Source organism: Phoxinus phoxinus (assembly GCF_949152265.1).
Source record: "Phoxinus phoxinus genome assembly, chromosome: 2".
In the NCBI taxonomy this organism is placed as follows: Eukaryota; Metazoa; Chordata; class Actinopteri; order Cypriniformes; family Leuciscidae; genus Phoxinus; species Phoxinus phoxinus.
The window spans coordinates 36,179,422-36,201,881 of NC_136877.1; the positions used below are offsets into that span (position 1 = coordinate 36,179,422).

General features: G+C 36.8%; 2 protein-coding genes across 4 annotated transcripts in view; both read left to right on the forward strand.

Annotated features, from left to right (window-relative positions):
* Window positions 1-3,975, forward strand: part of frmd5b (FERM domain containing 5b) — a 31,353-nt gene extending 27,378 nt beyond the window's left edge. Inside the window, exon 14 of the mRNA XM_079639506.1 lies at window positions 500-3,975. Coding sequence (XP_079495632.1) covers window positions 500-1,080 — 581 coding nt within the window. The 3' untranslated portion in view covers window positions 1,081-3,975. The remainder of the gene's footprint in view (window positions 1-499) is intronic.
* A 1,273-nt stretch (window positions 3,976-5,248) lies between these two features.
* On the forward strand, window positions 5,249-21,978 carry alpk3b (alpha-kinase 3b; the record flags this gene model as incomplete). Of its 3 annotated transcripts, XM_079583949.1 has the most annotated exons (15): window positions 5,249-5,283; window positions 6,836-7,036; window positions 7,815-7,853; window positions 10,670-10,791; window positions 10,899-11,016; window positions 11,097-13,191; window positions 15,073-16,972; window positions 17,339-17,483; window positions 17,681-17,808; window positions 17,944-17,982; window positions 18,163-18,437; window positions 18,582-18,670; window positions 18,795-19,012; window positions 19,117-19,165; window positions 19,761-21,978. In XM_079583949.1, 14 exons carry the CDS (start codon window positions 6,903-6,905, stop codon window positions 20,026-20,028), a joined length of 5,619 nt encoding a protein of 1,872 aa, XP_079440075.1. In that variant the 3' UTR covers window positions 20,029-21,978. The 3 variants fall into 3 exon arrangements, with proteins under 3 accessions (XP_079440075.1, XP_079440077.1, XP_079440076.1); XM_079583951.1 differs by lacking the exons at window positions 5,249-5,283; window positions 7,815-7,853 and having other exon boundaries at window positions 6,898-7,036; window positions 10,670-10,804; XM_079583950.1 differs by lacking the exons at window positions 5,249-5,283; window positions 7,815-7,853 and having other exon boundaries at window positions 6,903-7,036.
* Between the last annotated feature and the right edge of the window lie 482 nt (window positions 21,979-22,460).

The window sequence follows — 22,460 nt, forward strand, 5'->3', positions numbered from 1 at the left end:
TGAATCGAAAGTTCAAAAGAACAGCATTTATTTGAATTAGATTTATTTTTGTAACATTATAAATGCATTTACTGTCACTTTTGATCAATTAAATGCATCCTTGCTGAATAAAAGTACTAATTTATCAAGAAAACAAATCTTACTAACCCCAAACATTTGAAAATGATGAAGTACAAATTTATGTAGGTGACATTTCAAACATACCTATTTGTCTTAACTTCTGTTCTTAAAACTTTAAACTTTTTAAACTACTCCAAACTTTCAGCCAATGCTTTGTCGAACCATCATTCTTGATTCTTTGATATAAAATTACACTTATTTCAGTTAATATATACTTCCTTAAATTCATAATTTACTAGTAATCCTGTTTGCTACCTCAATTCAAATTTGAATTTAAAAGGCATTCTAAATTCAATTCTGACTGGTACAAAACCCTGAAAGCAAATAGACATCAATGCATCAAACACAATCACTGAACAACATCCTTACTCTGTTTCAGGTTTGGAGTCCCTGCGTGACAGTGGCCATTCCACACCAGTACGGTCGGTCTCCAATGGGCACTCATTCTTACGCTCCCATGGAAATGGAGCCGAGGGAGGAAGCGGAACAGCTGAATTTTCTGAGGATTCTTACAATCCCTCTGACAGCGTGCTTCCCACACCTGTGTCCAACGACCCCTCAGACCAGGCTCAGGTTCGCCACACAAACGGCCCACGCAGGATCCAAGATGAAGGAGGAACAGAACCGTGCACTCAAAACCAGGCAAGGCCACAGGTCGTTAAGCCCAAAGGGAAACGTTCCCACCTGGAGAAGACTCGGCCAACCCAACACGGCCCAGAGGAAGGGGTGAATGATTTCATCTGTAGTTTGGCCCGTCTTTTCTTAGTGACCCTGGCTCTGCTCTTTGCCCTCCTTATCCTTCTTATTGTGCTAACAGAATCTGAGCTGGACTTGGCCTTTCTTAGGGACATCCGGAGGACACCCGAATTCCAGCAGTTCCACTATGAATACTTTTGCCCCCTTAGGCGCTGGCTGGCCTGCAAGTTGCGCTGGATGGGTGGGAATCTCATTAACAAATAACTGAGACTTGAGTGCATAAGCACCCCTCTCTCCTGAGAGTGTAGTCTAGTCTGAGAGTGGGACGTCCTAAGCATTAATATCATACCATGTACCATGAGATTAAAACGGAATTACTATTATACATAGCCAAAGCCGTGGACTTACTACCATGCCAAGACGAGATCCTGTGTGTTTCAACTCTAGTTATTGTGAAATTGTTCTCTGCAGCATTTGGGTAAAAAAATGTTTATGTGTAGGTCTTTAAATGCTGCTGTCACCCACACGTCCTTTATCTATAATTTAAATATAATATCTACACTCAAGAAATGTTCGACCAGACTGTGACAAGTTAGACCTCATACTGCAATCAAAGACAAAGTTGCCTTTATTGGCCAGACAATAGACAGGGGCCGAGACAGCAATAGTTCACACAAAAATGAAAATTCTGTCGTCATTTACTCACCCTTATGTTGTTAACCCATAAGATTTTGGTTAATCTAATCTAATGAAACAAGATATTTGTAATAAAACCTGAGAGGTTTCTGTTCCTTTATTGAAAGTCCACACAGTTTGTCGTAAAACAAAACCATATGAATCGAGTGGTTTATTACAAGCCTTGAGAAGAGATATGATCGCTTTATATGATGAACAGATTCAATGTAGTATTTTTTTTACTCAATAATGAGTGGTACACATTCATAAAGCACATCACATATGGTAAACATACAGAAGCTCCAATGTGAGAATCAATTATGAGAGATTATGATGAACAATAAAACAACTAAATTTTTTACCATTTGTATCTCTTTAAAAGACTTGGATTTAACTGCCCAATTGATTCATTTCATGACACCTTTATATGACCTTTTTTGGAGTTTTGGTTTCCTGGGATTTCAATTGAGGGACAGAAACGAAGATTAATCAAAGTCGTATGACGTGATGAGGAGGAGTAAAGGATGAGATCATTTTCATTTTTGGGTGAACTATCTCTTTAGATAGATGGAGAGTTGGAGAGTGAGTTTGGAGTTTTTTTGGATGAGGTATTTTGTAAGTGTAATATGTTGGTACAGGGTGTAAATCTGATCATACCATACTAAAAACATGATTGTGGGTGGGTGGTATGGATCAAAGCCATTGATAGTGTCATCTCTTTTAATAGTGCTTCAGTGGTGTTTTGATGAGAATTTAGTAACACTTTACTATAAGATTTAATTTGTTAACATTATAGGTATCATGAACTCAAACTATTTATTCATCTTTATTATGAACGGACTTGAATTAATAATGAACAATGAATAATAGTACACTTAAATTAACTTTAAACAATTCTTTAATATGGTTGCTCATTGTTAGTTCATGATACCTAATGGATTAATAAATTCAGCCTTATGGTAAAGAGTTACTGAGAATACATTTGTGTAAAGACTTTAACACCAAGGTATGGGTCATCTGAAAATTCCCACTGACCTTTAACCAATCAATCCAGAACGAGAAACGATATTCAATCCCATACAAATGAGCACTGATATTTAGTGGAAGATGGCGGCCTTGAGATTCAAATGTTCTGATGAGGGTGAAGAAAGTGCACTGGATGGACAAAGTAATGTGAAATATTTGAAAGTCTAAACTATTTCTGAAAAAACATTGAATATTCTATGATTTGTTCAATTATTTTTTTAAGCATGCATCAATATTTTGGAGACCTCATTCTTCTACTTACACAGCCTTAATTTTCAGAATTAAAATGTGATGATCTCTTCTGTAGGTGATGATGAATTTGTTGGTTATCCAGTTGAGTGATTAAGAAATGATCTTATCCAAAGGCATATAGTCTCAGAATGGCTGAATTGGTAATGCATTTTCAGTCTAAACCAAATGACAGAATGTTAAATTTCTGTTTCTTTTTTGTTGCCTTCATGAGACACATATAGTAAAGGGTTGTATAGCTGTAAGATGAGTGGCAGAGTATTTTATTTTAAACGACAAACCGATGGTAAATTTAAGACACAAAGGTCATCTGTGGAAGTAATCACACATAACTATATGCACATTTTGATAAATATCTTTGGTAGAAAAATTTATGTCAAGAAAATAAAAATAAAACCTAACTGGAACTCATTGGTACTCTCAGTTGTCAGGCCTGCAGCAATTGCAAATGTCCTGAAAAGATCTAAATCATATTTGGGGGTTGAAAACCCTACATTTCAAGAAAGCAACATAGTGTGATTTAATTATGTGCTGTTGTGTGGCGCGCGTGTGTGTGTGTAGCTTCATAAAATAGCCTAGTGCAACTAGAAGCAGAATGCAACAATACCACTGATGGCACAGATGAAAACACCTGCATCGAAATCCTAATGTTTGTCTCTGTACTGATTATGCGATAATAATACAAAAAGAAATTAAGCAATACAAAATGACACTGATAAGCCAGCAGAAAATGGTTTTGTTAACCTAAAACAACAATATGGTTAAGAAGTGTATTACAAATTCAGTAACCTAAGAATGTGTTGATTGTTTGTCTGACACTGTGCCGGTTGCAATCGGCAGGTGGCGCTATAAATCAGCTCTAATATACTGTGACTGACTAATTCTTCAGATCTCTCACTGGTGGTGATTGACACTGTTTCAGACATTTCAAAATGGTATGTTTCACTCAAAGCAATAGCAGATTGTATTTCAGAAGACAATCTGAAATGGATAATGAATTACACTGTTATACAATGACTCGACTGTGCCTGAGCCATGTGATCTTCCTGCTCACTGTACAGCATCAGATTATTATTTTCTGTAAATTACATATTTTATTTTCATTGATTCATACCATAATTTGGTTACCCTGTGTTGTACCAAGAAGGCATTGAAGCAGTTTATTTTTATGTTTTTCTAAAAAATAAATAAATAAACCTTCTCCAAATCAAATTTAATGTACTGTATGCCGTTTTGTGAGTTTCATAAAATCATTAAAACATTTATGAAATTCCACTTGATGTAGGTCTGCAGTAATCGATGTAGAATTGTAATATTGATTCTACTTTTAGTAAGCCTATATAAAATTGCCTTGATACAGTTTGTAAATGTCGTCTTCTCAACATTTTTACTGAACTATTTTAAAATAATTTCCAGAAACCTTGCAGCGATCCTCTGAGACATTGTAGCCGAGGCCTTCTCTAAATGTTCTTACTTACATATAAGGGTAGCGTACTGATGTGAAAGTGCATGATAAATGACGTTTAATATCTTAATGTATTTGAGTAATCAATCTGAGTCAACAACAGGCAGGCTAGTGATCACTGCAGAAATCATTGCAATGTTAAGCAATTACCACTAGTCGGCAGAAACACTCCTCTCATCCAAATCTCTCAACAAATTTTCATATACTGGTATTGCTAATGCTAATCTTTGGGCAAACCTAAAAGGGGAAATGAGAGGGGAGAGCTTAAAAAGTAATTCATGACAAAATGTGACAGAAACAGTCAAACGTGCCATATTAGCCCCATACCTCAGACTTGGTTTTATATAACGTTAGTGGTTATTACTGAATGCACAATGATTTTATTCACAGAAGAGATTAGACATTAAATAGGCAATAAAAGGTAAAAAGTGAGGGAAATTCATAAAGCAGCAGAATTAACACAGCACAGTCAATTATCAGCCTTAGTTCAAGCATGCCATGGAACGTCAGATTGCCATCTTAAAGGGTTAGTTCACCCAAAAATGTAAATTCTGTTAGTAATTACTCACCCTCATGTTATCCCAACCCCGTAAGACGTTCGTTCATCTTTGGAACACAAATTAAGATAATTTTGAAGAAAATCTGAGAGCGGTCTGTCTCACTCCTTCATGATAGGCACTCCAGTGAGACCCAACACTTTAACGTTAACTTACCACACCGGCCCATAAAGTTAGTAAAAACAATGTTTAAAATAGTCAAAGTGACTACAGTGGCTCAACCAAAAGTTTATCAAGCAACGAGAATACTTTTTTGTGCACAAAAAATAAATAAAAAAATAACGACTTTATTCAAATATTCATTTTCCTCTGAGTGCGTTCACGTAATGTAAACAGTGGGCACACACAGCGCTTCTGGGTTGTACGTCAGAAGCCAGCATCATACGCATCACACACATGACCAGCGTCGGCCAATAGTGAGCCTACGTTCTCACGTACAACCCAGAAGCGCTTCGCTACTACGTAAACTCATGAGCAACATGGAACAACATGAGGGTGAGTAATTACTGAACTGATGTGTTTTGGTCATAGACTTTCAATAACTAATTTTGCTCACAACTCAGAGCAGCACTGTTGCAATGTAACTGTCAGTGCTACTAATCAACTGAATTAACTATAGGCTACCAGTAGTATTATCCTTATAATGGGCTTTAATAATGATGAAACACACCCAAGCCAACATTTTCTTTAAACCTGAGCAAATTGGAGTCAATGTAGAGCATATATCTGTAAAAGAGACACCAGATATTTTATTCCAATCTGAAATTAAGACTGAATTTACCCATTATTTCTATTTAATAGTGCCAAACAAAGTTTTTTTTCTTTCTTTACATTTTTTTTTGTGTGAAAACTTGTATACTTTAATTCAGCAAGGTTGCATAAACTGATCAAAGTAACAGTAAAGACATTTATAATGTAACAAAATATTTCATATTTCAAATAAATGCTGTTCTTTTGAGCTTTCCATTTATCATAGTATCACGTTTCCACAAAATATTAAGCAGCACAACTTTTCAGCATTTTTGAGCAGCATATAAAAATGATTTCTAAAGGATTATGTGACACTGAGGACTGGAGTAATGATGCTGAAAATTCAGCTTTGCCATACCAGGAATAAATTACATTTTAAAATATATTGCAATAGAAATAAGAAATCAGATTTCACAATGTTACTGTTTTAAATGTATTTTTAAACAAATGTGACTTCATAAAAATATTTTTTTTTAACAGTAGTGTAGTGTAGGCCATATCCAGCCCATGTCATACAAAGAGGTACATTTTGGTTTCAGTGGTTCCTGATGTTCACTTGCATGTGGCACCACAAATCAAAATCCTCGACAAGCTTTCCATACTTTCATTGATCAACACAGGATGAAAATGATCATCATGAGATGTCCATGTAACTACAGCCTACTGGTCCTTGGAAAGGATCCCCATGTCCCAGATGCCTGACTTTATAGTCAGATTTAATGGAGCTCAGATAAATGCCATCAGGCAGACGAGCAGGTTTACTTGAATAGACGGTCCATTTAAGGGTTATGCTGGGTTACGACAGGACTAACAAACACCACGTATCCTCTCAACACCCACTTGGGAGCATATTCACATTCTGCTTACTTTGTTTATGCTAGTGGTGCTGGTAGTGAGCTTGAAAAACGTAAGAGGGACTTCGATCATGGATTTCAGCAAGAGAATTATGTTTTAGTAAAAAAAAAAAAAAAAGCTAGTAAGTCAGTTTTGGAAAATGTGATGTGCTTGTGTGCCTATTTGTGGCCCTGCTATAATTAGCCTTCATGGCCACACAAGCTGCAGACTGATTGGAAACAGCAGAGTCTTATGCCCCCGTGCACCACCCCAGGAGTCCAACGGCACTGAAAGAAAACACTGAGCTTGTAGAGTGCACCCCTGTCCTGAGTGTCAAAGTAAAGACATAAACCAGTGAGAAATCTACTGCTGGGATGCTGGCTGTGATGACAGAAGATTTTTGCACGACTCCTTAACTTTCTAAGTTTGGGAAAACAAACACTTTTGCGTTTAATGTTGACAGGCTTTAAGAATGTTGGAGACAAGCAGCTGACTCCGTGAATGCATGTGGAGACTTACAGATTAAGAAGATGAGTTCCAGAAGGCTGACGAACCGTTCGCTCTCGAGTGATGGAAGGTCTTACTACAGTGCCAGCGATATCACCTCGCAGAATAGAAGGTCTGGCAGTAGGAGCTACCTGAGCAGTGTCCGATCTGAAAGCAGGTACAGGTTTATGATAAATCAGTGCCCTTGTGTAAAGCATTTAACTCTGGTTATTACAGAGGGACTGTCCTTATAATATGTTGATAAAGGCATCTGTTAATTGACTGCTTTCAAAATATACATGTTTTTAGTGATTGTTAAATTGGAGATTCGTGATAAATAATGCAGTAGGGCTTAAACAACAATTTAGATTTATAAGCCTAAATAAACAGCACATAAATAATGCATATTAAATGCCATATGCTTCCTTATATTACAATTTAATTCAAGCTTACGTTGTTTATAATTCTGATTTAAAAAAAAAATGTAAGCCTAAATACAGGGTGATTGAAAAGAAGATACTTGATTTCCTTACTTTACTGCCAATAGTTCAGAGCTCCACCACTGTTCTGTCGGACTCTTGAAAGGCTTGTGTGAAGGTCATAAGGTTATAAATAAGTAGTGCGCATGGCCACCCTCAATAAATGTCTTTTAGTATTCACCAGTGCCCAACTTACCACAGTAGCAACGGTTTTATAAAATCTGTTTTGTCAAAAACACAACCTTTAAATATTATGAAAGCTTAATGTACAAAAAATAAAAGTGACATGCATTATAAATTACTATGGAGATTTTATTGATTTCAGTTTTGACCAACATAATTCCCAAAATACAGAAATTCATGTCCTTAATTACAAATAGACCTGAATGCTATAGTTGTGTGATTTTGTTCATCACTAAAATAAACTTGTGCGCATGGCTGAAGGCTGATTCTTGTGCTTGCTTCATCTCTGCTTAGCTATGTTGGCCATAGATTCTCTCAGTTCAAGCCATCCAGGTAAAAGACTTACTGTTATCCAGAACTAGCTAACTTAACAAATTTCTCAGCAGTTTTGATTTATGGGTGTTTCTTCAATTTCAGGCACTTTTGTCCTTGTGGACTTTTAGAAAATAGTCTCTTAAAACACACTTTTCACACTCTTTTTTTTCACTAACAATGTCCAACATACACAAGAGAATTCTGATGTTTATCCATTTTCCATGAAAATTCCCACTGTAGTGTAATTTCCATCACATCTAGATGATAAATTGATTAATAGCATTTTGCAATGAAAATAATGGTGTTGAAATTTGTATGTGCTGTATCCTAAAAAATAAGAAAAAGATCCGCAGACGAATATCGGCCAAAAAGCTCACAAAATGTATTATCCAGAGGCCACAAATAAAGTGCTAAAGTGCAAAAAAAGTGCAAGAGTGCAAAACGTTTTCGGGTTCAACCCTTCATCAGTACAATGTGTTACTAAGCTCAACACCTGCAGTCATTTACATACTCATTACCGTAATCCATGTAGCATACCGGAATCTGATTTTGTCCCATATACAAATATTCACATCAATAATCTACATGATTATACATATCACAACAATCCTCCATTCCAAAAAAAAAAATGTTGTAACTTTTTTTTTTTGTCTGACTATCAGCATGAACATATATAATACTCATTACCATTATATAATATCACACAAGGTTATTATCATCATCTCTACACATGATTAGACATTGTAATGCATAAACAACATTCATAGAAAACATTTATAAAAAAAGAATTGAGAGTATATTCCTCATTCATAACCAAAGGATATAGACATTTTAGGTAAAAAATCCATTTAGATTCCCTCTGCAAAAGTCTCCGGTCCAAATGACCACCCCTTCGTAACTGTGTTATATGTTCTATGACAACGAAATCTAATTCCGAGATTGAATGGGACATCTCATTAACGTTTGACAAAAAAATTTTGCACTCTTGCACTTTTTTTGCACTTTGGCAACTTATTTGTGGCTTCTGGAAATTTTGTGAGCTTTTTGGCCGATATTCTTGTGCAGATCTTTTTTCCGTATTTTTTAAATTACTTTTTGGATCTACGCACCGCAAGAAGATATCACTCTTCAGTTTGGGACTAATGTTTGGCGCTACGCTTGTCCATCTCCCTGTATCCTAAATGCACATAAATAATTTGATGCACAATACAAATATCCTACTCACAATTGGTATTTCAAGCATACTCCTTACTGAATGTGTCTAGATTAAAGGATAGTTCACACACAAATACATTTTTTGTCATTAATTACTTACCTTCATGTCCTTACTTTTGTTCATCTTTAGAACACAAATGAAGATCTTTATGATGAAATCTGCATGAGAGCTTTCTGTTCCTCCATTGACAGCCTAAGCAACAACTTTTAAGCTCCAGAAAGGTAGTAAAGACATCATAAGTAATTAATGTTTACTTAATTTAATTTAACCTAAATTTTATGAAGCAATGCGAGTGTTTTGTTCACGCTAAAAATACCGTATAATTTACCACTTTATTTACAAATTATTCATCTCAAACGTGCGTTCACTAGTACACCATGATGCATGCATGTTGTTGTGTGAACGCACATCTGAGATTGATATTTTGTAACTACATTTTTTGTAAGCCACTAGAGTCACATAGATTACTTTAATTATGTCACTTTTCTGGGTTCTTGAAAGTGGTAGTTGCGTAGGCTGTCAATGGAGGGACAGAAAGCTCTGATTTCATTAAAAAGGAGCTTCATTTGTGTTCCACAGATGAACGAAAGTCTTATGGGTTTGGAACAACATGAGGTGGAGTAATTAATGACTCTATATGTAGAATTTCGAAACTTGTTTTATTAGCGAAGCCGGTGGCCGTTAGGTGAACTGCAGCCAGCAACTCATTGCTCATGCTTGCGCTCGTACTCATGCACATTACAAGAGACTGAATGTGAATCAAGGCCCCGAAATACTCAAGGCCAAGTTCTTTTTTGTTATTTGCTTAGAAGCAAAAAGAAGTTTGAAATATCTTTGCAGTGATATACTGTTTAACGAATGTTGTCCACACTAAAAATGTAATAATATAGGCCTATTTAATGTGTCATTGAATGGAAGAGAGCCTCTTGGGAGTGCGCGAAACACATTCCTTTGATTTTCCTGACAAAAACATCCTGAGTTATTGACATACAAATCAGTCTACAGCTATCAATAGACAACCTAAGTCGGGGAAGGTCTCGTTTTTTAAAGTTTCGTTACAAGCTGTTTACATCACACATTGGCAATATAAAAAAGTTTAATACATGAAAATTCTTACATATAGCCCTTTTAAAATCACAAAAACAATTTATAGAACCATATTATCTATACATAAAATGAATGAATAAATTATGAATTTATGGGGAAAAAACAACTTTCAAAGACTAATTTTCTTTTTATTGTCATCTTCATACAACAAAAATAAAACATAGAAGGGACATAGAAAAAACACCCAATTTGTGAAGTCATTGTAAGATACTAGGAAAGCTTATGATAAATACATCAATGATGCTGTAACATCAGAATTACCTGCCATTGTCTAGAGTCAAACAACATATTCTCAGCTAATTTATACATCTAACAAACTATTGGTTATTCAGTTCTAATATTTCGAATTTTCCATTTATTTTAATATTGTGTCTCACCTAGCTAATATAACCAATGTAAATCTTACTTTGCATGAATGCTAACAATAATGGCGACAGTGCTGTGCTGATGATGATGCAAATGATTTATGCAAATTAGTCTTAGATCAATAATATATTTACCTCCATTTTAGGAGCACTCTCTGCAGTGTCATGGCTCAATTAACTGAGGAGACACAGCCAACCATTGAGTCCACCTTAAAATCCAAAGCTGTGTCTGAAGATGCTAACGTCAAGTTCAACTGTGTGGTCTCAGGTGTCCCATCAAAGCAAGCGAATGCATTATACTGTATAATGGAACATTACTAAAGTGGTCCAAACTTTCTGCTCACCAGGTTTTGTTTTTGACCATCCCATTTGCAGGCTACCCAGTCCCTGAGGTGACATGGTACAAAGATGACATACAGCTGGACAGATACTGCGGCCTTCCCAAATATGAAATATCACGTGATGACAAGACACACACACTCCAAATATACAAGTATGCTCTTTTCTGAGAACCTTTTTTTCTTCTTTTGATTATTGTTTAGTGAACATTTACAGTGCTTATTTCTATTTTAGCTGTACTCTGGAGGATGCTGCAATTTACCAAGCATCAGCACAGAACAGTCGAGGCATTGTGTCATGTTCAGGTGTGTTGGAGGTCGGAACAATGAGTGAGTACAAGATTCATCAAAATTACTTTGCAAAGCTTAAACTGCGAAACGAAAACCGTCGCCATGAGCAGGAGGAGCACCGTAATATAGGCAAAGAGAATGTCCCAGCAGCCTTTGAGCACGACAGGATGAGCAGTCCTGAAAGAGCCCAGAGGAAACGCAGGTCCATGGAGACCAGGGGCGCTGGCAGCCCTTCAGAGGAGAACGACGTAGAGGTGGAAACACCTCCAGTAGAGGAAAGACTAGCTGCTCCAGTTCAAGTGTCAGCAGAAGGACTTTCCCATGGCATCTCAAACTCTGAAATGATCGCAAACAGAGACAAAGACAGTGAGGGGCTAATGTATATCCATGAGACTGTGCATAGTGCCTCCACCAAACAGACCAATGAGCATTATATCAAGAAGAAGCTCAAAATCTCAACAGCTGCAACAGAGAGAAGCAAGGAAAACAGACCAACTGGAAGAAGGGAAGAGATGATGAATGAGAGAGGGACTTCCAATGAGAGGATGGAGGTACAGAACACAGTCGATCAGATTGCCTCAGTTACTGAATCTAGAAACAAAATGGACATAACAGACAGACAAAAAAGTACAAAACAGCTAGAGATAGTCAACAAAAGTGCCTCAGAAGAATCAAAGAGAGCTCAAGGTGCCCAGATCACCACAGTGACTGAATCCACAACTAAAATGGACATAACAGACACAAAAACCAATGAAAAACAGTCAGTGAATGTGAACAAAAGTCCCTCAAACGAATCAAAGAGAGATCAAGGTGCTCGGATCACCTCAGTGACTGAATCTAGAAACAAAATGGACATAACTGATACAAAAAGAAAAGAAAAACAGTCAGTGAATGTGAACAAAAGTACCCCTGAAGAATCAAAGAGAGCTCAGGATGCTCAGATCACCACAGGGACTGAATCTAGAAAGAAAATGGACATAACAGACACAAAAATGAATGTAAAACAGTCAGTGAATGTGAACAAAAGTGCCGCTGAAGAATCAAAGAGAGCTCAGGATGCTCAGATCACCACAGTGACTGAATCTAGAAAGAAAATGGACATAACAGACACAAAAATGAATGTAAAACAGTCAGTGAATGTGAACAAAAGTCCTGCTGAAGAATCAAAGAGCGCTCAAGGTGCTCACATCACCTCAGTGACTCAATCTAGAAAGAAAATGGACATAACAGACACAAAAATGCATGTAAAACAGTCAGTCAATGTGAACAAAAGTGCCGCTGAAGATTTAAAGAGAGCTCAAGGTGCTCAGATCACCTCAGTGACTGAATCTAGAAAGAAAATGGGCATAACAGACACAAAAATTAATGTAAAACAGTCAGTGAATGTGAACAAAAGTCCTGCTGAAGAATCAAAGAGAGCTCAAGGTGCTCAGATCACCACAGTGACTGAATCTAGAAAGAAAATGGACATAACAGACACAAAAATTAATGTAAAACAGTCAGTGAATGTAAACAAAAGTCCCGCTGGAGAATCAAAGAGAGCTCAGGACACTCAGATCACCTCAGTGACTGAATCTAGAACGAAAATGGACATAACAGACACAAAAATCAATGTAAAACAGTCAGTGAATGTGAACAAAAGTGCCGCTGAAGAATCAAAGAGAGCTCAGGACGCTCAGATCACCTCAGTGACTGAATCTAGAAGGAACATGGACATAACAGACAGAAAGAGTGAAAAACTGTCAGAGAATGCACAGGAAAGTCCCTCAGAATCAAAGAGAGCTCATAAGCCCATTGCAACCCAGAAACGACCAGCGTTGAAGGTTTCCATGACAACCCAGACAAACAAGGTAGTCGAAATCACAAAGCAAACAGAATCATCTGAGAAAGGGACATCAAACCTCAAACTTGTTGATGAACACATGAATAGAAACCCAGTAAGTACATGTGTGAGGATCTTGCCTCATTCGTGTGGCGGGAATGACGTCAATGTGGACACAGGGGAGAGGAATGTATCTGCATGCTCCCTTAGGGGCTTGGTGAGTGTTTCCTCATGCTTTGGCTGTGACTTCATGCGAGTGTAATGTTCCCAGTGGTAGTGAGACCAGTAACCCCCCTCAGCCACAATCATAAACTATAAATAGTGCCACAAGCATGACTTTGATGATGTGACAAGCCCCATCTTAAATGACACACAAGTAGGGTCACAGACAATGATAATATTCCCATTACGCACATTGTGGCTCCAGGGTACACAGTAGTATAGAGATCCTGAGATCCATCAGATGTGTTTGCTGTCCCAAATCACCTGTTGCTACATGCCGTTTTAAAAGTAGATACAAAATACAACTTTACTGTGTAAGCCGTAAGTGCTGTGGACAGACCAGCTGCTCTCCTTAATCCCACATTCCCCTCCGATCTCATAAAGCCTTAAAATACTCTCTAAATATGGCCAGTGCAACAGCTTCCCCAAGGCAATAGATACTAAATACGAAGCAAAGATAGACCTAGTCAACTGAAAACAGGTGGTTTCTCATTCTAACTTGTAATCATATAATTAGGGCATTCACATGATCTAATATTGGGGTCTTTCAACTAAAGTAATGTTGAATCCGCGTATTTTCTCTGGTTCTTCCTCTTGTTTTTTCTCTTATCCTAGCTAAATGAGAGATAATCAAGTGCTAATATTACAGAGATTCAGCTAATATAATGCTCTGTTGATTTTAGATTAAGGACTCAAGTGCTAAGCGGCAGAATCTCCCTGCTGATTTACAGTAGTCAGGGATCTGGCATTAGTACAGTGCAACAGAACCAGTATAACTGGGGCCAGTTGCATAAACTGAGCCACTAAGATCTCATGGTCTTAATAACTAGTTTGACAAACTAGCAGCATCGGTCTGAATTTTCTGATTAAAATTAGACCGATCAACCTTTTTATGTAACAGACTTCAAAAAGTGCGAACCAATCTTTAAGAAAAATAATTAGATGACTAACTTTTAAGACTTGTCTAAGTAGCCAACTGGCCACTGGTTTATTTCTGTGGTATGAGGAAATTAGCTTTCCATTAAATAAATGTCTGGTTTAAAAAAAAAATAATTAAATGTAAATAGGTCCATGAGAATATATATTATTATATGGTATTCCGGTATATTAAAGGGATAATAATTTACCCCAAGAAGAAAATTGTCATCTTTAGCTGACTTGTGTCATTCCAGTCCTGTATGAATTTTTTTAGTTGTCTGTGGAACTCAAAAGAAGATCTTAGTGGGGTTTTTTTTCCATACATTCATACTGTACTTACAGTCAGTAAGATTTCAATTTGAAAGAAATTAATAATAACTTTATTCCTAATGCATTAAATTGACCAAAAGTGACAGAAATATATTGTTACAGTGTAAAGATCTTTACTGTCAAATACATTTCTATTAATCAAGTAATCCTGGATTTTTTTTATATAAAACAGCACAACTGGAATGTTTCTTGAGCACCAAATCAGTATATTAGAATGATTTCTAAAGGATCATGTGATACTGAAGATTTGAGTAATGATGCTGAAAATTCAGCTTTGCCATCGAAGGGGTAAATTAGATTTTTAAATATATTAAAATAGAAAACCGTAAAATATTTCACAATATTACTGTATTTTTATCAAATAAATGCAGCCTTGGTGAGCATAAGAGACTTCTTAAAAAAACATTTAAAAATATGCAATGTTGCTTTGGACCCCATTGACTTTCATTGCATAGAAAAAAATAGTTGAAACATTCTTCAAAATATATTATTTTGTGTTCCACAGAAGAAAGAAAAGTTACATGGGTTAGGAACAACATAAAGATGGGTATAGGCTAAATTATGATTTTTGGTCGACCTATCCCTATAAGGCTTCTGAAGATAAATAAATATAATTCTATGATTTCAGACTGCAGGCGATACTCACACTGAGCCCAAAGAGTCACCGATTCTTGAAGATATTCCTCCTTTTCATAAGGAAGTAGACAAGAAGTTAAAGGAGCAACCCCCATTGATGCGTGAGGTCACTGCGAGTGTTACGGACACACTCAGTTCCTGCCGCCTTGCATCACAGGGACAGAAATGGAGAGCAGGTGACCAGTCTGTAGCATCAACAAAGAGCAGTACACTTGTCACTGGGCCTCAAAACACTCAGCCGAGTGAGAAAATCTCCTCAGGTCATGTTTCACACATGCTTCATGATGGCCAAGTTACAACAGCTATGAGTTCCTCATTAGGAGATGACACATTAACCAGTGTGTGTGAGAAGGATAGCAAAGCTGAAAACCAACTCATCAAAGAGTCTGACAAACCTAAGGGTGAAACAAAACCTGCATCCATGTCTTTGGACAGAATGGAAGAAAAGGAGATGACAAACATAAATGCAAGTACAAATGTGCGCGTACATAACAGCATTTCAAAAGAAAAATCAACGGCAAACTCAAACCATTCCACAAATCAAGTCATTGTCACAGAGTTTGTTCAAATTTGCAAGTTAAACTCGAATGTGGTGCAACCACAGACCACGAATAGCTCCTCTATTACTAAAGTTGAAATGAAAGATACTAAGGCCAGAGAGTGTCAGAGCTCTTCTCTAGTAGCTACAAACAATGTTGCTAAAATGGACACACAGGAACAATCTAAAGTTACCACATTTGAAGTACCAGTATCAACAAATGACAAGATGCAAAGTTACTCTGCAAAAAAAGGCATTGATCGCTCTGGCCCCTCTACATTCCTCTCCCAACATTCAAAAGCTTTACCCACCGAATATACCATTCCTGCAATATATATTACAGATGTGGATGGCACATCTCAAAATAGCACAGACAAAACAGAAGACACTGTATGCAAGAGTGTTATTAATAAATCAGACACTGTTAAAATCAAAACTGAAGCAAATGCAGTAACCTATAGTGTGACAAATAGCAACACTGTCAGTCAAACAAGTACACTTATTCATTCTGATTGCACAGACACGACAAACAAAACCACAGCCGTTTTGGAATTTGAAGGTCTGTGTGATGAGAAGTTTGATCTTTCCCTACGTTCACAAACTTCTGAAGTCAACAAGCCTGATCAACAGCCACCAAGTCAAGAAACCCTGATTCAAGGACCTGAATCATCAAGTTTAACTGAGAAGGTTACAACAGATTTTATTAGACTAGCAGAGGTTCCTACGCAACGTCACAATGCTGACAAAAGCATAAAGACAAATGAGTCTGAATTAGCTGAAACCAGTCGTCATCCAAAAACAGATCTTAATCTGAAAACTGATTCTGACTCCTTCATAAAACAATTGAAATCAGCTGCATTGGACCTTGAGATGTCAGATCCAAGTTCCACCAGCACCACGATCAATGCTGCAACACATATAAACTCTAGAGACAATGATAAATATGGGGAGGAAGTCAATTCTGCCGTGATACAGCCTGGTGTCTGTAAGGTAACAATCCCACTGAAGAATACAGACCATCAGGACAACTCTACTGCTGCCCACAGGGAACTTGCCACCAGGACGAATCAAAAGACTACATTACCTAGCACTAAAACAGAGAAGAGTGAAATAGGAATGGCCATATGTCTTGAAGAAGCAAATAGAGATGCATATCAGAGGGACAGTTTATCTTTGAAAACACAACCTGAATCTCCGTTACAATCAGTCAGAAACTCACAGTTGAAGACATCCTTAGAAACGCACTCCCCTCGTCTCACCCGGAAGAGTGTCCCGGCTGACCTCCCCAAGCCTGCAGAAAATGAGAACATTAAGCCCAAATCAACAGAGAAAGACAAAGAAAACCAGTTCAAAGGTAAAGATATCAAAGAATGGACACTGAACACACAATTACAGCAGTTATTATCAATTAATAGTGTAGACAAGTGATTCACAGCGGACGGAAAACCTGAATTTTAGCAACTATTTATAATGCTTGTAATGTGACGGTGTTTACCAAAAAAAATGACATGTGTCATCAAGTACAGTAGCTTTTGCTACATTTATATTCAGACATTTGGGCACACTTTAATGCAAAGCTACATTGCATTTTATGCATTCCCTGGGAATCAAACTCATGGCCTTTGTGTTGCTAATGGCCGTTGCTCACTTTGCTTTTGGACGCTGTTTATCTCACCATTTATCCCCCTATATTTCCTGTCCTCCCTCTCCTTCCTTGCAGTTCCACAGGTTATCCGTAAAATCCGACCAGAGGTGTTTGATGCCTCTGGACATCTGAAACTCTGGTGTCAGTTTTTCAATATAGTAAGTGACTCGACACTAAGGTGGTACAAGGATGAGGTGGAGATTGCAGAGATAAAGAGAAGGTACGCACACCTAGAGTTTTACTGACCTCTAGTGTTATCCAGTGCTTCAAACCTTAATGCTATAATCAATGGAAAATACATGCAACATGCAAAATACAACATGAAGCATATTAGTATTATTCTATTATTATAGGCTTAGCTGAGTGTACCAACATACTCTGCTGCCTGCTGGTATATAGTTTTGTTTTCTGTTTTAGTGCAGGAGATGAGACTCAGGTGTGCTTGGCTATTATACGGATGTCCAAAAGAGACTGTGGTGTTTACAGATGCACAATTACCAATGACTTTGGCAAAGATTCCACGGATTATCTTCTCAGTGCAGAGTGTAAGTCTTATCTATGCTCTTCTTAACTTTCTAATGTGTTCTTTTGTGTAAATTGTCCATGTTAAAATTCAAAACAAAAAAAAGTCTAGAGAATAATTGTGAATGTTTCCTGTTGTCTGTTACATCTGTTGACAGTTATTTCCAACATGTTTCTGCGTGAGGAGCTCCAGGAAGGTAGAAAAATAGCAGCTTTATAGTCTGGTGCTTTCAGTGTTTTGTTGACCCCTCAGTATACATATAAATCTCTCTCTCTCTCTCTCTCTCTCTCTCTCTCTCTCTCTCTCTCTCTCTCTCTCTCTCTCTCTCTCTCTCTCTCTCTCTCTCTCTCTCTCTCTCTCTCTCTCTCTTATGTAGTTGGGGAGGAGATTGAGATGACTCCTCTGATCTTTAGTAAAGGTCTTACTGATGCAGGCTCCTGGGGCTCAAAGTTCTACGGCCGTGTCACAACAGAAGAAGCTCAGGTCGGAATGGGATGTGAGCACAAAACCAGACGGCTGAAAGTGATATATGGGTTAGATCCTGTGTTTGAGTCGGGCAGCTCATGTTTTATAAAAGTGCGGAGCCCTATTGCATATGAGAGAAGAGAGGAGTCTGTTTTGGCTGAAAAGAATCTCCAAATCACAAAACAGGTGACAGATCTTTCAAGTTTTTGAAATCCAGGTAAAATTGTAAAATTTCTCAACGATACGTTGTAACACTTTTATCCCCTGTAATATTTTGAATTTCTTCCCATAAGTTCCTAATTTATAGGACTATACATTTCTAATTTATAGGAATGTAGAATTCAGAACATGGCCAGAGAGTACTTCAAGATCTTTGCCGCAGAGACAAGAGTGATAGAGAGCTTTGGTGCAGCGCTGGAGTAAGTGAGGTTTTCTCTACCAAGATCTGCTCAAATCATGTCATTTCATTCCGTAGATGTATTATAGTATATCAAAGTCAAAGAGTATATGAGGATCATAATTGATCACATGTATATTTTTCAGGGTAATCCCTCTATACTTCATGTACTGTCCAGCAAGCAGTGTTCCTTATGCAACAGTGGAGGCAGAGCTTAAGGGTGTCTATAAGCGGTATTGTGGATTGGAGCATACCGGGTCACTGGTATTAAATGAGAAGTTAGAGGTGGGACAAAAATGTTCTTCTCTCCAACACTGGATCCACCAGTGGACCAATGGAAATGTGCTGTTCTCAAGACTTGAGGGTAAGTTAGGAAAAATATATCCAAAACAAATGATTCTGCATGTCTTCGCACTAGTTTTAGTTCAAATGACTTTGATCTGACTTTGATACTATTGTTTTTTGCAGGAGTTGATACAATACTGACAAATATCGGAATAGCAATCAGGTCAAAGGGGTGGGTATTTGTAAGAACAGTTCATTAAGGTTTTCTGATGATATTTTTTTTTGAAAGAAGTTAATATTCTATTCAGCAAGGATGCATTAAGTTGATCAAAAGTAAGAGCAAAGACTTCCACATTGTCACAAAAAACTATATTTTACATGAATGCTGTTCTTTTGAAAGTTTTATTCGTCAAAGAACCATGAAAAATATTGTGGTTTCCACAAAAAAATTTAGCAGCACATTTATCAACTGTGATAATAATAAGAAATGTTTCTTGAGAACCAAATCAGCATGTTATAATGATTTCTGAAGGATCACGTGACACTGCAGACTGGAGTGATGATGCTGAAAATTCAGCTTTCACATCACATGAATAAATTACACTTTAAAATATATTAAATTAGAAAACAGTTATTTTAAATTGTAAGTTTTTACTGTATTTTGATCAAATAAATGCAGTTTTGTAATAGACTTCTTTCAAAAACATAAAAAAATCCATTTTGAATGGTATTGTGATTTAATTGGTTTAAACATTATAGATTCATTTACAGTGCTATAATATTCAGTACTTTCTTGATGCATTCTTGTTTTTATTTTTCTGATGCAGGTATCAGGGGTTTCCCTGTGAAGCTAATCCGAAGGTTTTTGAGCTGTTTCACATTCAGCATCAGTGTAATTACTTCTGTGGTCTCTTAAACCTCAAACCTCTCAAAGCCCCAGAAACACTCCAGGCTCCATCCAGATCCAAAGGCTCAAGCAGCCCACTACTACAACGAAGAACAACTCCCAGCTCCTCCAGTCCCCAAACCTCACGCAAGGCCTCAAAGAGCCCCAAAGTATCCCGCAAGCTGAACCCTCAGCCTAACTCGAAATGAAGGTGTTTAAAATAGGCCAAAGGTAAAACTAAAGGGAAAAAAGGAGAAGTGTGTCTGTCATTGGTAGGAAAGGTCGCCTACTGATCTGCAGATATGATGCAGCTGCACTTACAACCAGAATGCAAGTAAAAAACATTCTTTTGATAAATGCAACATTTTAAATGAAATATGTAAATCCAGAAACATACCCTAATCTTCTGTTGCAGTGATTCTTTCAGAATCCGTTGTATAATCCTCAGAGGTTTTTTGAAAGGGCATTTTATATTTGTGTGAAAATGTCAAGAGTAGCTGTGGCACTACAACATTTTATTACCTCTGTTTATTTCTAAAGGAAGTACAGTGCTGTTGGCTCACTAGTTGTTTGTAAATAATAATTGAAAAATAGAATCATTTAGTCATAAATGACCTTTTATTTTATGAGATGAGAGAGCATAATATTTCCATTTGGTTGTGGATTAACGTGATGCGTGTCCTGAAAATGATAAATATTTTTTTCAAATTATAGTCTTTAACTTTTAGAAAGATATTGAACGTTGTCCATTAAAATGCTACGGCACTTTATAATACAAACTCTGAAATCTTTTGTGCTCCACAGAAGAAATGAACTTTTTGCACAACAAGAAGGCGGAGCAACATTTATAAGACTATCTATGGCTGTATTGAGCTTGATGTGAGAGGCGTATAATAGAAAACACAGAAACTGATGCTAACATTTTTTATTTATTATATAATGACATTGAGTGCCATTTTGTCAAGCAGAAAATTAAATTTGAGGCTGGGCTATTCTTAATAGGCTTTTCACTAATTTCCTTCACTTCTGCAGTTATATTTCTCTAGTTTCCCTGCATTAATTTACCAAAGTCATCTTGAATGTTGAATTGTCAATACAACTGAAAAAGTTGAGCATCTCATGATACTGACTTCATAAATTGATGTTGATTTCCCTAAAATGTTTTTGTTTTAACTCACCATTATAGGGATTAGTGTTCGCTTTGGTTGGGCACTTTGGAACTTCCCTTATTGTAATGATCTTCCAATTGATGCAGCGATGCAACAAGAAATCAGTTATTTGGTTTCAAAGGAAGGGAAGGAATAAATAGATTACTTTTAAAAGGTGACCTTACTTCTAACTAAATCAGTCTATTGTTTATGCCGAATAATGATATTTAACGCTGCCACTTCTGCCATAAACACCTTATGAAACTCTTAATTGGGTTGATGTAATCCCTCTATGTTTGTGACAAACACAGTTATGCAAACACTACAGTTATTTTTTAATTACAATAACTCTTGTGAACTAAGCATTTGCACAAATTACTATTCCTATTTCACTTTACTTTTTTTAAGGCAATCTGTTTGCATGCTTTTTTTAAGTCTAACTTTTTACTGTGCAGAAGATGCAGGTGATCAGTCTGTACATTTGCATTTGGTTTAAGTGAAAGGAATCATTCCAAAGAGTGCAAGTGTGTTACATCTCATATGTACAAACATTTGTGGATTTTGACTTTGTCTTAGAATGGAATAGACAATTATATAATCACTGCTCTATTTCACCTTGTTTATGAGACAAGCTTGCATAGACTCTCTTTCATGTATGCATTCTGTATGCATTTTAACAATAACTTTACTATAGCTCATCATGACAGCCATTTTGCATCTGGCCCCAGAACCTGATTTGAATGACTTTGATGGATAGTTGACATGTTTTGCCTTTGTTTTGGTAATATTGGGTCAGTAAACATATAGTAAGAGTCTATGAGTAAGAGGTATTAATGCAGGTAATCATGAAGTTAAATTAACTGATTATAATGTTGACTATAATAAAGGATTGTGTCACAACTTAAAAAAAAAAAAATTCCATTCAACAAACTCTTTTATGTATGCAGGACATATAACCTGGACAACATTCATCTGACAATCAGTTATTATTTAGTTAAAATGTATTTATTGAAAAAATAAATAAAATGGAACAAAATTAGCGGTATAAAGACACACACACACACACACATATATAATGTACTGTTATATCCAAATTGAAGGAAATTTTACCAAACCAACCTAATTCTAAGTGTCTATTGGTCTGTGTGGGCAAACTACAGTAAACGGCTAACACTGACACATATGGAGAAAACATTATGAATACAAAATGAAACATTCCAAAACCCAGACAGGATCTGAGAAGAGTGTGCAGAGTAATGAATGCATTAACATCTCTCATATCCAGCAGAGGATTGATGATAAGGCATTGCCATATACTTTGATTGTGATAAATTAGTCGAATGAACGAATATATATTCTAGCCAGAGGTTTTGCAAATGCCTACCATGAGGGAGCCTAATTATAGTCCCTAGCATGTACTTATGCGTAATTGTCTCCTCACGTCACGATGAAGTAATAAGCTACAAAGTGGAGGGTTAGACTGGAATCCAGAC